The sequence below is a fragment of the Caloenas nicobarica genome, chromosome 2 (assembly GCF_036013445.1).
Source record: "Caloenas nicobarica isolate bCalNic1 chromosome 2, bCalNic1.hap1, whole genome shotgun sequence".
NCBI classification, from domain to species: Eukaryota; Metazoa; Chordata; class Aves; order Columbiformes; family Columbidae; genus Caloenas; species Caloenas nicobarica.
Genome location: NC_088246.1, coordinates 161050579 through 161067994, shown reverse-complemented (window position 1 = coordinate 161067994; position 17416 = coordinate 161050579). Strand labels below are relative to the sequence as shown.

Below are 17416 nucleotides of genomic sequence, written 5' to 3'. Positions count from 1 at the left end.
TCCATCGCTCACTTTTCTCAAGGTTTCTGCAGCAGAAAAATACATCTTGCCCTATTCACTGAAAGGATCCAAGGTTCCAGCACAGCAAAGCTCTTTGTGTACATCGTATTTTGAAGCAAGGTGGAGAATACTCTGTTAGGATCACTATTTTGATATGTTGTGAACTTAAACTATTTCACAGAACTAGGGAATAAACTAAGAGTTCCACACCAACAGATGAGAAAAAATAACCTACACTTTTAAATATTAGTGCTCTTTTTTGTGTTATTCCAGAAGTAGTATATTTAGAAGTAACAACAACATAAAAGGTTTATTACTTATAGTTTCCTGAAAACCAGAAATTCTAAGACTGATACACGAATTAAGAACAGAGACAGAAAAGCACATACTTCATAATTTTTTGGTTAGAAATTCCCATATTTATACCTTGTGATCATCCGCCATTTTCTTTCCAGCCCACATTTCCTTCACTATCAGGTACCAGAGATCACACTCGGTTTTAAGGTTTGCCTCAAAGACTTCTTTTTTAGATAACGTTTTAATCCTCAGAGTAGGTATTCTCAAAAGAAGGAAAGCTACAGTCGTGCTCTTAACGTCCTGGAAATGTAGGGAAACCAAGAAAACAAGGAAGATACACCAGGCAACCACAGGTAAGGTGCAGTGCTCATCCTACAGGGCAACTTTATATATAACTGCAGCGAATTATTTCAATTGTCCACACACAACGTTAAGCAGAAATGGTTTTATGAAAATATAAGTTTCAAGCAACATCATACAGACAAGCAGGCTCGCTGACACCACAAATAAGCGCATTTAACGTTCATGTTACTAAACTTGTTCTATACCCCGTGTGCTGTGCTTTACACCTTTGTACAGCTAAATGTCACAACCTCTAAAATTTATTCTGCGTCATCCTAGCACCCAGCAAACCACATCATCCCCAAAATTCTTGGCTCAAAGACACAGAATTTTATCTAATCGCTCCTAATTTACTGACTTCAGAGCTGTTGCCTACACTCCTTCCTGCGACTTTAAGTTGAGAGACAGATCTCTTTGCAGAATGGAACATCCAGAAGCACACAAGAGAAAAATTAGTTATTTGATGCTCACCTCGATATCCCTGAAAGCAGCGATCTGGACATAGCCAGGACGTCCTCCCTCAGTCAAAAGGAACAAGCGCTTTTGGGTCAGAGCTATTTTCCCTACACCGTAGTTAGTTTTAACTGAGCAGGATAACTTGTAGACGCATTCGTTTTTATCTAGATGCTCTATTACTGTCGGCGGCAGATTCACCTCTTGAGCTTCGGCTTCAGTTTCTTTCCAGTAGTTGTAGAAATCTCTGAATGTTTCGGGATCGATTTGTTTCTGATGTCCTAAAAAACGTTAAAACTTGTTTACTGTGAGAAACTTTTACACAGATTTGCACAGAAAGACAGTTTTAAAAGACACTATATTTCAAATTGTGCCCGTAACAGCAAAATGGGTAAGCAAGGTGCAAAAACTACAATAGGCTTATTCTACTGAATGCTACTATATCACATACTTACCAATCTGGGAGAAAAGCTGAAGTTGTAACAGTTAAAGACTTCAGAAATAGGCATTCTAAGTAATTAATTATTCTAAGAATTCAAGTGTTTGGACAGCAGAGTCTCAAACAAACAGGATTTCTTGCAAGGTGTGTGTTACCGCTGGCTTCAGAAAATCTTGCTACAGTTTTGCTATTTTGAGCAATGTTTCATTCTGTGGCCACAAAATATTTTATAAAAGCACTCTCAAACTATGTTTTTGAAATCAGTCCCAAGATTCAGATCTCATTCAGGAGAGAAGTTCTCTCCAATATAAACGTAACCTCTCCTTTTGCTATGATGGTTTTATAAAAACCGAGGTATTTTCCATTAGCAATTAGGACAGTCTTGTATTCACGTTACTCATAATCTAAGTCCAAAGCAGAACCGCACACTATCAGATCGCAAAACTGCCTCACCTACACAACCTGAAAAATTGTAAATTGTGTGCCCAAATATAAGTAGATTCCTTGTTTTTATTGTGGATGCAAGTACAGACATTGAGGTACACGTTAAATCTGTTCTCCCTAATTAACCTAATAAAATTGTCCATAAAGTTCACATATTGGGAGTTTTTAGAGGCCCAGAAAATATTGAATAATAATTGAAAAACAACTGGAGACAGAAAGTTTGGTCCATTAAAAAAAAACAGTTTGAAATTGTCATTGCACCAATGTTGATGGTCACTAAAAATGCATCTTATACTCACCTACTGTTAGGGCATCAAATAACCGATGTATAGTGCCTATATCTTTGACAATCCCAGATTCCTGGATTCTCCTCACAAAATCATCCAGTTGCATGTGTGTTTTTGGCAATTCAAAATGTTTCACGTGGTCATCGACTTTCAGAACTTCTCTTTGTTTTTCCATCACTCGACTTATCAGCTTCTTCAGCTCGGGTTTGCGGTCTGCTTGAGAACGCTCCGAAGGAGGCATGGTTTCCACTATTTTCCTTACGAGATCAGTAGGGAAAATTCTTAAATCTGTTTTATCTAGGTTCTGAAAGTCAGAAAGTGCATTTAGTAGTTTCCCTTGCATCAAGCTAATAAGTCCCCGGAGGTAGAAGTACCTTGCCAGCAACGCTGAGTTATCAGGTGGTGAGGTATTTATAGCTTTGCTGAGGTGGTTGAAGAAGTCTGTGTAGTAGGCATGAACACACTGGAATATCAGAGGAAAGTGAATTTCTGGGATTTTGAATGTGCTCACTGATTTGGAGGGCATTTTTACAGCTAAAAACAAAACAAAAGTATAGTGATTAGTATAAGCAGTAAAAGTGCGAGTATTTTCACAACCAGCCATACTACAAAAAAGAATTGCCATGACAGCAACGAGCAATTACATCGCATGAAATTCAAGTAAGATTACAGTTGTGCTAGGGATACAAATATATTTTTATGTCCATCATTCTTATTATCAGAACGTTCCCCAAGCTGATAATACCAATTCTGGGAAAGAATAAAAGAAAAAAAAGGACCCCAAACATGCAGTTTCTATAGGATTTGCTTTGTTAAGGATAAGCCTAAGCCTATATTTAAACGTAGCCGAGAACTGGACATAAGGTGGGCAAGGACTGAATACGGTTACCAATTCAGGAAGCAATTCTACAATATCAGTCCTATTGTGACCAATTAGTCTTTTGTGGTAGAGCAAAACTCAGAGCAGGCTCAGCTCAAAACAACCCCGCTCACCATTTCTTTCCAGCATGTGACACCATTTCTGTGAAAATTATTCAGCAATGTCACCCATAAAGACAAGAGAAAAGATGCTGTATTTGTTCAACACGTTCTTCCCTTACCAACGCCTGTTTCTATTCTTCGAAGTGAGGAATTTCTAGTCGGGCCCTCTGGCAGTTTGATATCTTGCAGATTAGGCATACTGATCACCATGCGCCTGCTAATCTTGTATTGTGGATTAAATAGCTTTGAAGCCATTTTCTCCATAGTCATTCTTCTTGGGGTATGAAACATCAAGTTGAACCTAAGAAAAATTTAAAAAATATATAACTAGTTTTAAAATTCAGTATATATACAAACACACTAAATCACTACCTGATTTTATTTTTTTCTGTATAAGACTATTAAATTACAATTATAGGACCGACTTACAATGTCAACAGCCACAGCTGGATATGTTCGTGTCACCCTTTTACAATAATCTTAATAAAATGCCTATCAATTAGTCATAATCCTATTCACAGACGACCTGATCTCATACCAATAGATTCAAATGGACTTTTATCAGTGATATCAACAGAAGATTCAAAATCAGCATAAAGAATGAGAAAACTTCACCTGTCCTCTTCAGACTGGGTGCTCAACTCGAGCTGAGCGAACGCATCCATCTTTCTGTTCAGACGAGCTTTGAGAAAAGAGTGAAACATGTAGGTCTCTAAAACCTGCGAGACACAAACTGGTTAAGTGTGGATCATCTCCAAACTACATTTTTATCACTGTTATGTATGCAGAGCTGAGAACTTCCAATTCAGCAATCACAAAAGCAAAACATTTGAAAGTTTCAACAACAAAAAACTGACTCGGCTTCCATTCACCTGCTTTACCTTCATGATATTAGTGGCAACCAGGAATCTCAGACCACCTTCCAGAAGATGAAACCAAACAAAATAAAGAAATACTGAGCAAAACAGACTTTTAGCTACTGAAGTTTAACAGTATATTTTCTGCTATAACTAAGCGCTGATAATACTGTCTATGGTTTGGAATATGAAGTTTGTGACACTCTAAATTAAGATTCTGTTATCAAATTGAAAAGACAAGTGAGTCGTCTTTTCTCTGGTAACCCCCAAAATTGTTCCCTGCTCAGGTAATTATCATGGAGTCATCCAGAAATAATTTCTAAAAGGTCAAATTGCTACTTTTAGGATAGGGGGCATCATCAAAAATGCCAAGTGTGAATTTTAAAAAGTGGAAAGCTACTATCTCCCACCACTGCAAATTAATACAAGATGAAAAGTAATCCATTCAGAAAATCCGATGCAAACTTCATCAGGAGACAATATCGTTATAACCACGAATTCTGTCTTTATGCTTATACAACCTCCAGCCTTTATAAACTTACTAACAGAAAGACAGTTGTGTCTTTGATTGTAACTATGAAAATACTTCAATTAATTATGTATTCCGGCAGTTTGCCTAAGGTACCTTCCTTAGTCTTGGAATTTATCACGCAAAAGAAAAAAAGTAAAAAACCACGACACTGATCAGACATCAGTGTATTTCTATGATGTATTTAAAAAAACAAACGAGCAAGACTCAAAAGTAATCTAGGCACTGTGAAATTAATGGAAATATTTCACCAACAAATAGTTCACTCCAGTTCAAGATGCCTCTTATCAATGCATTTGCAATGTAATCTGTAAAATGGCATCTACAAAAGCATTAAGATTTCTGCTTTTAGGTATTTCTCCAGTAGATGGCATCTGTTGTTGGCAATTTTTTGTACAGGGGATGACAAACTGCAGGAACTGCATGAGTCCTTTCTAATGGTTTTTGGAGTTCTCTTCATATAATTCTACACACCACTAACTACTCCGTATTGTGTAATCTCCTAAAATTTATTTGAAAGCAAACCTGCCACTATATTATTTAGTATTTAAGTGAGTCAAAGTTCAAATTTCTTCTGCTCGAAGTTAAATGTGCACTACCGAATTTTAAATTAACTTTTCACCTAAAAATCGTAAAATTGCCATTGTTTCATTTATAGCACTGGAAAACGCTACTGAAAATATTTTAATTATTTCTACGCATTTGAAAACCTGGTCAGAACATTCCTAACTAATTTCTCTCCTGATGACATATTTATAGGTTCTTTTTAATTTTTCCTTTTGTTTGTTTGTAAGTATGTTTCTCAGCGGTGCAAATTTGAGCCAACAAACATTATTTCCTATTTAGGATTCATCAGTTTGTTATCTTCGAATTGCCAGATATTCTGCCAAGCACGGTCACTACCACTTAGGTAAAATCAGATATTTTTCCGATCATTTCCTTCACATATCAACATCTCCTTTAAACAGATGTTCAGAAATTTTTCTTATGATATGTTTGGAGTAGGAAACAAAACAGTTATCAACTGAGGTATGTTGATGGTAATGAAGAGATTTTTTCACCAGGTGTAAACCAGTTACTCCAGAGAGCAAACTGCCAAATTTCAGTGGCAAAGGAAACCTCTGTAACTTTCATATGGAGGATAATTAAAAGCAGATGCACTTTCTTACATTCCTTGTTAAACATTTGCTTTGACCCACAAGATGGTTAAACAAGCTATAGTATCACCAAAAAAAGTGCAATAACATTTGACTTTTGAGAAGCTTAAATAGCAGCACATCTTACAGTAGATTATAATAAGAAACTACTTAATAAAGTACCTGTTAAAAACTGTTATGTAAATTGTACCAAACGGTGCAAGAGGCGGAGAAAGACGTCTTGCATCCCTTCAGAACTCAGGTATTGACCACAGAACCACAGAATCATTTAGTGGGCAAAGACCCTTAAGATCATCAAGTCCAACCAAAACCTAACTCTGGCACTAAACCATGTGCCTAAGAACCTCGTCTAAACGCCTTTTAAACCCCTCCAGGGATGGTGACTCCACCACTGCCCTGGGCAGCCTGTTCCAATGCCTGACATCCCTTTCTATGAAGAATTTTTTCCTAATATCCAATCTAAACCTCCCCTGGTGCAACTTGAAGCTGTTTCCTCTCATGCTATCAGTTGTTACTTGGGAGAAGAGATCAACCCCTTCCATGCTCCAAGCTCCTTTCAGGTAGTTGCAGAGAGTGAGAACGTCTTCCCTTAGCCCCTGTTCTCCAGGCTGAATCAGAGAAGTATCTAATCAGCTGAATTAGCAGAAGGTTTAAGAAAAACCAAGCGGGGATTTCAGGTTGTCCTTTAGCCACCAGCACTGCTGGGCCTGGCCCGAGGCTCTGCGCTATTCATGGTTTTCTCCGGCACATCAAAGTAAGCTACAGTTATACAACCTGGTAAAGCACATGGCAGCTAAATCAATTTATGTCCCGTGTGCCCTGTCACTCTGCAGGCCCCAAGGACACCAGTGTCACACATTGTGGGAAACAGGCCCACGGCCTGGGGCCACCCGGCAGCGGTGGCTCCACGCGCTGTTGCGGATAAAGCAGGTATTAATGCTTCGATTTGTGTCATCTGAGCTCCCTTCTGCTGCGCTCACAGGCTCGCTGAAAACTCCTGTCTACATATGGGCTTCGCTCCAAACTGTTTGGACAAATGCCTGTGCTTAAAATACAGTTTAGACGTAGCTTTACTGACCATCTGCTGTAGGTTAATCTCACCCCCAAGGAATTACATTTAATTTGCTCCGGAATTACATAGTACCTTGCTCTCCAAAATGCTTCCTAATATCTTATCTGTTTACAGTAAATAAATTAAATTTGGTAAAGCATTCTGTGAAAGTTCATGGTTCAACACCACCACACTGTGACCATTCTGTTAATTTTTGGCATTAATCCTAAAATACAGATTAACAACAAAGAACCACAACATATTTAACACTGAACTTACCTTTTTGTAAAATGGCTGGTCTCCGATTGCCCTTGTTTTCAGAAATTCTTCACTGTTAAACACTCTATGTTCATAATTTAGATGGTCTTTTACCTCCCTGGAGACAAAAATAAACAAATAGATAAATACGCTTGGAGATTCGTAAGCAGGTTGCACTTTTTCAGTAGCAGCAGCCTACTGGTACAACTAGAAATAAGCTGCAGCATCAGAAGGCAAAACGGAAATACGCTGCAGTATCAGAAGGCAAACTCAGTTTTAATGAACAAGTGTAAGTTATTGAATCATAAGAGTTTGCATTCTTTTTCTATAAGTAAGACAGGCCACCTGCTGCCATGGACATTTCAAATCAGCAAATTCACTTCGAGTCTGTGGGATCAATTTTACTGACCCACAGAAAAGAATCCATATATTTAAGTCATGACTTAGGCTTCAATCCTGGTTTTACATTTACAAACACAGTTCCTGAATCACATACAATACAGCTGGAGCACTAAAAGGACAAGTGTACCTATCCACATCAGCAATTTGAAAGATGAAGGCCTATAGATCACTTATCTTCCATAAATCAGTGATAAAAACCCACTACCAGTTTATCAAGCCATACAAGTTCAGAAAAAAAAGAATAGTAGATGTAGAGAGTTCTCTATAATTCTACATAACTTAGCATTGTTTGCTTTAAACACAGAACCTCCACACACACAAAAATAATACAGTGCTTCACTGAGGACAGTAGCAACTGGCAGCACAATTGCATCAGAGATTTACTTTCCTTCGACTCCTGGAGGCTGGTAGATAGAGCATTAGGAGACAGAAGAAACAAGGCTGAAAAAAAGAACAAAGAGAGCGAGCTTGAAGGAAAAGAGAAAGAAAGCAAGAAAAGATTCACCCCCTTTGCAAAACATATTCTCTCTTAGAGAGCAAAGCATCTGTTCATTTTTGTAGCCAAACGTTTAGTGCGTTAAAGAGTTCAAGCTGTTGGCAGCAAAATGCCTTTCTCCTCGTATTTATTTGGAATTTACTGTTGCCAAACACTGAAATCCACCAAATCCCACAGTGGTAGCACATCAGTTTGTAAATGGATTTCATTTTCCTTATCCAGCTGTGTTGGCTGTAAAGTCTGTTCATTTTCATGGTCTAATATGTTAGAATCTATGTAAAAACAAATGAAGCATACGCAAACCAGGCATCCATTTGCTGCATTTTTTGTACAAATCACCTACCACGCTACCCTCTCCAAATACAAGCAAATAATATAATAGCAGGATTTACAACCAGTACCCAGGCTGATATGATAAAGCAACTGTGGGTATCAACACATTACATCAGATTAAGAACAAGGAAAATTAACATAGCTTGACCTTTTTCTAGGGAAAAAGAAAAATACAACAAAAACAAACTACTTCACAGCACTATTAAAATATCAGTCCCAACCACATCCAAGATGCATCTTTCTTGTGCCAACACTCTCTCCTCTCGCTCCTTCATCCTCCCGTGGCTGCGCTGTCCAGGTATCTCCCCCATTCTCAGCATTTGTTCAGTTAATGAAAACACGCCCAGGTGTTCTGAACTCCCAATCCTGCTTTCAGCTCTTCTGCCCTGTCCCAGTTCAAATTCATTTTCCTCTAACAGGAGTGACTGTTTCCAGTAACAAATTAATATCCATAGTGGGCCTTAAGCTTTTCCCAGTCACAAAATATGAAGACTGCCCTTCTCTTCCTAGAATCTTCATACAAAAGACATACAAGTCCAAATAAGAACAATTTTATCTAAGATGTCCTAGCAAGGTATATGTACCCAAATACATTAATTATTGCTATTCCAGCACGATAGCAGGACCTCCTCATATTCCCTCACAAAACATAAGACATTTACAAAATATCTACCCAGTAAGACAATATAAGAATATTTTCAGTGACAGTGGAATTGTCTTAACCAGTACTATATGCTCTTATAATAATAAAAAAATAATATCTGCCCACCTGAAGATATTAACAATTAACTGCAAAGCTGTTTGCTGAACTTCCGTATTCAGCTTCTGTTGCCAAGCCCTTCTGCGCATTTGGAGCTCACCAAGATCCACGCTGGCCCGGAGATGGCACAGCTCTAGGTCATAATGCAGCCGAAGACTCTCCACTCTACACAGAGAAGAGTTATCAAGTTACATCATAACGCCAACCATTTTTTTCATGCCTTTTAAAGAAAAAGTCATTTAGGCCTCACGCATCTTCCAGCTAGAGAAAGTGCAAGATTGATTTGCAAGTGTTGACAAGCTAAGAAGGTTCCTGGAAGTCCTACTAGTACGTGTAAATCACGGCATGCTCAGTCTGCTGTGTAAAGAACAGTAAAGTTCAGAGAATAATTCCAGTAATGAAAAAGAAACAAGCACTCCACGTAAAATAATACGGTTGTAATTACAACTGCTTAAAGATACCTGCATATTAATTAATTGAAATTTTCAATTTGCCCTTACCAAATGAGGTAGGGTTTATACGAATAAATTAATATAATAATAAATAATACAAATGTAAAATTTAAAAAGAGCACCAAGCATGATTTATACTCTAAGATAAACACAACTTTGACATCTTTTCACCTTTTTATGAAAGTTTCCGCTGCTTGTGCTGGAACGTCTGGAATTTCAGGTTCCTCTTCAGCCATTTTTGAATGTGTAATATCTCCATTATCTATATTAATTAGAATTAAATCTTCAGTTTCCTTTTAACAAAAGAAAATAGAATGACTGTAAATATACATATATTGTTAAAACATTTACTCTTCCTTTGTGTACCCCTCAGACAGTGAATTATTTCACCAAAGAGGTAAACTAGAAAATGATTGACTTTTTTTCCCCCCAAGTAGAAGACTGTGTGGATAACTAAACAATTACTTTCAATAAAAAGGAATGTCATTAAATTGAGATTAATCTCAGTACATAAACATTTATTAACCTAATAAACTCTTCATGGAGAATGAAATTAATACTGGATCTCTAAGCCTGTCGTTGAAAAGCTATAATTTATAAGGATATGATGTACAAAACCATATATATGTACACCAAGAAGCTTCCAGAAAGATTTCTCCATTCAGTATTTACTCCTGCACTTTTGCCATGGGATGACAGGAAGAGAGAGGGTTTATATATTTAGTCTCAAACACAGAAAGATGTGCAAATGCACAAAAAGTCACATGGAGGTAAAGCCCATGCCGATCTCTCAGTTTGCAACTTTAATAACCTTAAAGACCGGTCTGCAACACAGTGGATATACAAGCAAGCATGAAATCTTTCAAATAATGTCAAAGAAAAGTGTGATCTCTAATCTATACTCATTTCTGGTAGTGACATCATCTTACCACTAACTAAAATAAGTATTTATCTGCTTCATTTTAACTTAATTCTTTGTTCATTTTGGACTTGCCTGGATGGACCAGTTTCACTTTGCCTTATAACCAGATGGATTCATCTAATACAAATTCACATAATTTTTCTGTGTTCGATTGCTCAAACTCACAGAAACCCTAGGTAACACCCTCAAAAAAAGTATATTCACATTAGCCCTCCACTATGAAACTGAGCTTTTCTCAAACCTTTTTGGGTAACCAGGATTAATGTTACCTACTGAGAGAGGCTTAGTTAAGTAAGATTCTGAAAAAAGAAGACAAAAAGCCCCCAGAAAAATGGTGAAATTCTATTCTTTACATTGCTTTTTCCTTTTTAATAGCATTAAATACTTAACTTCACTATAGGGAACAGCAGCGTCATTAGAGTATTTTCAAGTGCATGCTCAGTTCTTAACCCAGATGCCTGGAAAAGGTACCTAATTGATCCCACACAACTCTGAGCAAAAAATAACCTCGCCAATCTGAAGGGAAGCTCTTTATACTATACAAACGACAAGTCAGTAGAAGTTTTCCCCAAATGAAACTTGAACTCACAAAAATCATTATCCCACAAAGAAAAGAAAGGTAAGGGATACAATAATAAGTTTTTTCCAGTAAACCAGTGGTCACATCACTATGTTCCATTACTTGTAATTTCTTCACTTCTCACAGACTTAAATAAAAAAAAGCAAGTTTCGAAACGCATCTGAAAGAAGTTAGGGGACAAATGCACTAAAAGTGAATAGCAAGAGCGGTAATTGTCTAAAACATACTGTGCTAACTTCTTCAAAATGATCAGTATGACATCCCATAAGAAAAGATGTCGGGGCCATGACAAAATCCAGCATTTGATGGGACAGAAGAGGCACAAACGTGTGTTGCCACTGAAGAGGATGGAGGTACAACATAAAGCATTCAGCAACAAGTGTCAACAGAGCCCAATCCGAAGAGAAGAAAACTATTCTCCGCTCAGTTAAAATACAGGTCATAATCTGGAAAAAAAAAAAAAAAGAAACAAAATGTTAAATGTTTACAGAGGGTTGTATCTACAACTTTCTAAATATGAACAAATATTTCACCTACTTGTGAAACTCAGCCTCACCAGTTCTGTTTTCTGACAGCTATCTTACATATTTAGAAATGGAAATAATGTCCACTTCAGGATTCTTACGAAATTAAGAAGAAAGGAAAACAGAAAAGGAGAGAAAAAATTAATGGACACTAAAGTCAATGAGAGTTTTGCCACCAATGTCAACAAGGCAAGGATTTACCCAGAATTACTGCAAAGACCTGTTGCTTTTCTTTCACAGTATTAGACTGTAAAACACTTGTAAAAAGTACCCAGATGAAGAATATAAGCAAGCCAGCCTTTGGTGGTGAACACAAAGACAACCGAGGTTTTAGCCGTCTCAGCCAAACATTTACTAAAGACTCTAACTGGTCACATTCCTCATGGTGTCACTGGAGAGCAGTGTTTTCACAGAGTGATTTGGGAAGGTACCTGGAGATGCCCACCCTCTTCCACTGAGAGAAAGAGACCCATCTAAGCACCAAACCCAGATGCTTCAAGTTAGGTGGGATGAATTCAAGCCAAGAAGCCTTGAAGACACATGGAACATCTCACAGAGGTGCTAACAGATAAAACTCCATGCTCAATATGCACTAGTTCACAGAATCCCAGAATGGTTGGGGTTGGAAGGGACCTCTGGAGACCATCCAGTCCTATCCACCTGCTAAAGCAGGTTCACCAGAGCAGATCACACAGGAATGTGTCCAGGTGGGTCTTGAATGTCTCCAGAGAAGGAGACTCCACAACCTCTCTGGGCAGCCTGTTCCAGGGCTCTGGCACCTCAAAGGAAAGAAATTTCTCCTCATATTCAGATGGAACCTCCTGTGCTTCAGTCTGTGCGCATTGCCCCTCATCCTATTGTTGGGCACCACTGAACAGAGTCTGGTCTATCCTCTTGACACACACCCTGGAGATATTTATAAATACTGATGAGATCCCCTCTCAGCTTCTCTTCTCCAGGCTGAACACACCCAGCTCTCTCAGTCTCTCCCCATAGGAAAGATGCTCCAAATCCCTCGTGATCTTCGTTGCTCTCCACTGGACTCTCTCCAGTAATTCCTTGTCCTTCTTAAACTGGGGAGCCCAGAACTGGACACAGAACTCCAGATGTGGCCTCACCAGGGCAGAGCAGAGGGGGGGCAACCACCTCCCTCAACCTGATGGTCACACTCCTCCTAATGCACCCCAGGTACCGTTGGCCTCTTGGCCACATTGTTGGCTCATGGTCACCATGCTGTCCACCAGAACTCCCAGGTCCTTCTCTGCAGAGCTGCTTTCCAGCAGGTCCACCCCAACCTGTACTGGTTCCTGGGGTTATTCCTCTCCAGGTGCAGGACCCTACACTTGCCCTTGTTGAACTTCATCAGGTTCTTCTCTGCCCAGCCCTCCAGCCTGTCCAGGTCTCGCTGAATGGCAGTTGCAGAAGGCCATTTAGGATTTGAGATAGTTTTATTCATAACATGCACATATGAAAGAATAAAAAATAAAATAAAATAAAATAAAATAATAAAATAAAATAAAATAATAAAATAAAATAACAACTAAGCCAGGACTGACTGCTCTCAGGACTGAGGAGGTTTGCAAGCATCCCTGGAAAAAGGCCTCCAACCATCCCTGGAAAAAGGCCTCCAACCTGCTCTTTTTAGAAGCACTAATAAATACTGATGACCTTGAGCAACCTAACTTAATTTCACAGGTGGCCTTTAGCAGAGAATCAGATCACAAAACCTACAAAAGACACTCCACACCAAAATTATTGTAAGGTTCTATGAAGCACTGAAAAATTTCTTTGCAAATAGCTTTTTGTATTTTCTTGCCTTTCTACAACATTTACACTTGATCTATATGAGAGTGTCGACTGCTACCAATCCATCCTACAGGTTCCTTTCTTACACACAAAAAAGGTTCTTATGAGTCTTGTAGAATTGCACATAACAAGAATTCAAAATGAAATCTGTCAATCAGCTTGGGTATTTATATCTTAAAACATGCTCTTAAGAAATTCAGTACCTACTGCTAAACCACAGGAGAAAGAATTCCAGCACGCCTTAATCTAATCCTGTCTATAAATAACATATCTTAAGGAGAAGTATATTTCATTGTCCCATAGCTCTAATATGCAGAACTAACGCTATTCTGAATTCCTGGCTTTATAATATCTTTGTAACTAAACAGTTTGCTTTTTTCTAAACCACAAATAACCATTACTGTCAATCTCTAATACATTTTAAAGTATCAGTTAGCTTTACCTGCAGCACTTGCTCTGGCTTGAAACACAGCAATGGAAGGTGAAGATCCAAGTCAATAATTGGACTGTCCGGATCCTCTCGCGAAGGAATAATTATTTGAAGTGGTTTCATATTAAATACCTGTAATAGCAGATGTTTTCCATTTACTTCTTAAAGAAAATGTTCCCACAACACACTTAATTCAGGATTTTAGTTCCAACTACAAAATACTAAGACTGAGAGCAAAAAGATATTTGTGTACTGCAGAAAACTGAAAGAGAGAGGGAAACATTAAAAGGCATAATAATCAGCTTGAAAGATTAACATGGACTTTGTCTCCTTTCATTCTCATAGGTTATTTAGCCAATAAAATTTTATATATACATATATATTCTTTTAACAGAATTAAACTTGTTTTAGAATCACAGAATCAAAGAATTGTTTTGGTTTGAAGAGACCCTTAAGATCACCACGTCCAACCACATAAGCATAACAAAATAATAGAATTTATATTAATAGTTGTAGATACATCTGGGAAATCAGAAGTACTGATAAAATTCAGACAGGAAATAGGAAAAATATGAACAGAAGAACTGAGCATGGTTGCTCATGTTAGAAGACAGAACAAGCCAAAATGAGTGAGCTCTTCCAGTGTTTCAAATAATCCAGCTCAAATCTCCAGGGGCCAGGTCCTGCACGCGCTCCACATTTCAGCACTCAGCAGCTGGTTCAGCCAGTCATTCAGACAATTTTCCAGCTGTGCTATTTTTTCCTAACCCCTCATCCCAGGGTCAAGGAAAACAGCTAAGGAGAAGTCTGTGGCTCAAGCATCACTTCCCTAAAATCTCTTTCAGTAGATAAAAGTGAGAGTCAGCTGCAATCACTGACTCAGCTAACACACAGTTTAACTTGGGAAGGGTTATGAAGAAGAAAATAGAGCCCACACACCTCAGCTTCCACACTGAATACAAATATTTATGCGAGTTTCTCTTCTCAGCGAGGTTTTATCCAGGCAGCAGCCAACCCAGAATATTTGATCCACTTCACATTGTTCTGCTTCCCCAGTCATTCAGATACAAGAAAATAACAAGTCCAGAGCTCTACATGTTGTTCCAGCAAATTATTTCTTTGGCCTCTTTCCTCTCACAGGGACTGCGCTGCTTCTCAGTCACACCACAGCAGGTCCACCCATCACACAATCAAGATGACAGGCATGAGAATCCACATCAGACAGCATGTCTTGATATCACCAAAACATTTTGGTTGGAAAAGACCTTTCAGATCAACATGTCCAACAGTTAACCTAATACTGCCAAGTCCACCTCTAAAGCATGTCCGTAAGAACCTCATCTACGCATCTTTTGAACTCCTCCAGGGATGGTGACTCCACCACTGCCCTGGGCAGCCTGTTCCAATCCTTGACCCCTTTCCGAAATCTCCCCTGGCGCAAGTTGAGGCCACTTCCTCTCATCCTGTCACTTGGTACTTGGGAAATGAGACCAACCCCCTCCAAGCTCCAGCCTCCTTTCAGGCAGTTCAGAGATCAGAAGGTCTCCCCTCAACTCCTGTTCTCCAGGCTGAACCCCCCAGCTCCCTCAGCCGCTCCCATCACACTTGTGCTCCAGCCCCTTCCCCAGCTCCGTTCCCTTCTCTCAACTCGCTCCAGCACCTCAAGGCCTTTCTTGGTGTGAGGGGCTGAAAACTGACCCCGGGATTCAAGGTTTGGTCTCCCCAGTTTCCAGGACAAGGGGACGGTCACTGCCCTGGTCCTGCTGGCCACACCAGTGCTGATACAAGCCAGGATGCTGGTGGCCTTTTTGGCCACCTGGGCACACACTGGCTCATGTTCAGCTGCTGTCACCAACACCCCCAGGTCCTTCTCCTCCAGGCAGCTTTCCAGGCACTCTTCCCCAAGCCTGTAGCAGACACAAGATAGGGAACTCCCACACTTCGGTTGAGTGATATTTACTGGGGTTTATACAGATTTATTCAATGAGAAGGTGATGCCATTTCAGGTGAAAAGTAAGCTGTCATTCTTATAGAGCATTTGCAGACTAAAGCTTCCAATCAGTTCTAGCAGATGATATGTGGGGTGCCTATCTAGAAACCAAAAACTAGATGATGCTGTCCCCAGACCTACGCAGGCATCATCTCAAGACAGTAAATAGTTGAGATGAGCTAAATCCTTCCCAGGAGTGTGTTAAAAATTAAACAGCGTGACTAACTGGTATGCCAGTGCTCACACCTGCACCCTGGTCATACTGTTATTTTATGTACAAATAATGCACAGCCTTACTTGCAAAGCATAGGTACTGACATTAGTTTTCAATCAGCAATATATCTGACCTGACACTGAAGAATGTCCCCAAATTTATAGAAAACAACATCTTCATGCTTTGTAAGACATAATGTTACAGTGATTATGAAATTCAGCATCAGTAATTACCAAGTGGAGGGGTCCTGGTGGTGGGCTCGGTATTAAAAATAACTTTGCTGCAAATTCTTTTATGTGCTCCTCAACATCTAAATCCTTGAAAGGTCGTAGTTGCACTAGTAAGCTGAAATTAAATTGTAGAAAATTAGTCATAAATAGTAACATGCAAACAGAAAAAAAGCCTTTTTGCTGATAACCTCAAGCTAAAAAAAATTATTAGGAGCAATGAAGCTATTATTCCAGCTAATTAAATTCTAATTTATTAGATACTTTAGCAGCTCCATTTAATTTTAACGATGCTGCTGTGTCAGACGCATTTTTTATTTTTATTTCCATGCATAAATAGTGCTCCATCATATAAATCAGAGGATTCAGACAGCACACTGGATGTCATGATGGCAAAGAAAACCTAGAGGTGAGACGCACCTAAAAAAGTGTCATCTAGAGATTGCTTGAGAAACAAAACACCCACAAGTTATAACATAGTGCCACAGTGTTTCTCCCACCCCAAGCATCAGACATCAGCTCCGGGATAAAAAACAACACCAAAGGAAAAGGGAGAGTTTAGACATGGGCTTAACTGTAGAGGAATGTGAAGCAAGAGCCATATTTAGCGTAAGGCCTCGGCCTGTGTGAACTTTGCTCTTTGCTATTGTTCCTACCCTTACAAAGAACAAATACGGTTGTGCAAACCTGCCAAATATTTCCATTTTAGACCTGTATTACCCTAGCTGTGTCAAAGCCACAAAGGTCATGTGGTTTATAGTATCTGCCAGATCAATTCAAGAACATTTAAACATACATGATATTAAGACTGCAAAACATTAAGTGCAACAGCATTTCTGAAATGTAAATTAAATATTTGTAGTCAGAAAGAGCATTTTGTTCAATGTAAGATTCAAATGCATGTTTATAGCAAAACAACAGAGCCCAAGCCTTTACAAAATCAGAAATTTAAGCCTGTAAATCTATATATACAGAAACTAGGAGCTTAATATGGTTATATCCCCCCTTGAGGTTTTATTTCAGTTTGCAGTTTTATTGGTTTCCTGCTGAAAAATACTTGCTCTTCAGGAAGAAAGAGGTTTAGAAAGCAACTGAATGGGTCAAGAGATATATTAGAATCCAGGACATCATATGTGTGTATGGCATTTAGATTCCCAAATAAAAATATTGTCGTATATTACTAAG

The 17416-nt window shown here is 38.8% G+C and overlaps 1 protein-coding gene across 2 annotated transcripts in view; it reads right to left on the bottom strand.

Moving 5' to 3' along the window:
* DENND3 (DENN domain containing 3) overlaps positions 1–17416 on the bottom strand; it is a 39607-nt gene that overhangs the window by 10452 nt on the left and 11739 nt on the right. Inside the window, exons 5-15 of one of the 2 annotated variants that reach the window (XM_065628148.1) lie at positions 16238–16349; positions 13813–13932; positions 11268–11486; positions 9710–9831; positions 9096–9251; positions 7117–7213; positions 3859–3962; positions 3363–3544; positions 2275–2796; positions 1111–1373; positions 427–597 (exon numbers count right to left, since the gene is read on the bottom strand). In XM_065628148.1, coding sequence (XP_065484220.1) covers positions 427–597; positions 1111–1373; positions 2275–2796; positions 3363–3544; positions 3859–3962; positions 7117–7213; positions 9096–9251; positions 9710–9831; positions 11268–11486; positions 13813–13932; positions 16238–16349 — 2068 coding nt within the window. The remainder of the gene's footprint in view (positions 1–426; positions 598–1110; positions 1374–2274; positions 2797–3362; positions 3545–3858; positions 3963–7116; positions 7214–9095; positions 9252–9709; positions 9832–11267; positions 11487–13812; positions 13933–16237; positions 16350–17416) is intronic. The other variant, XM_065628149.1, reaches the window with a different exon arrangement.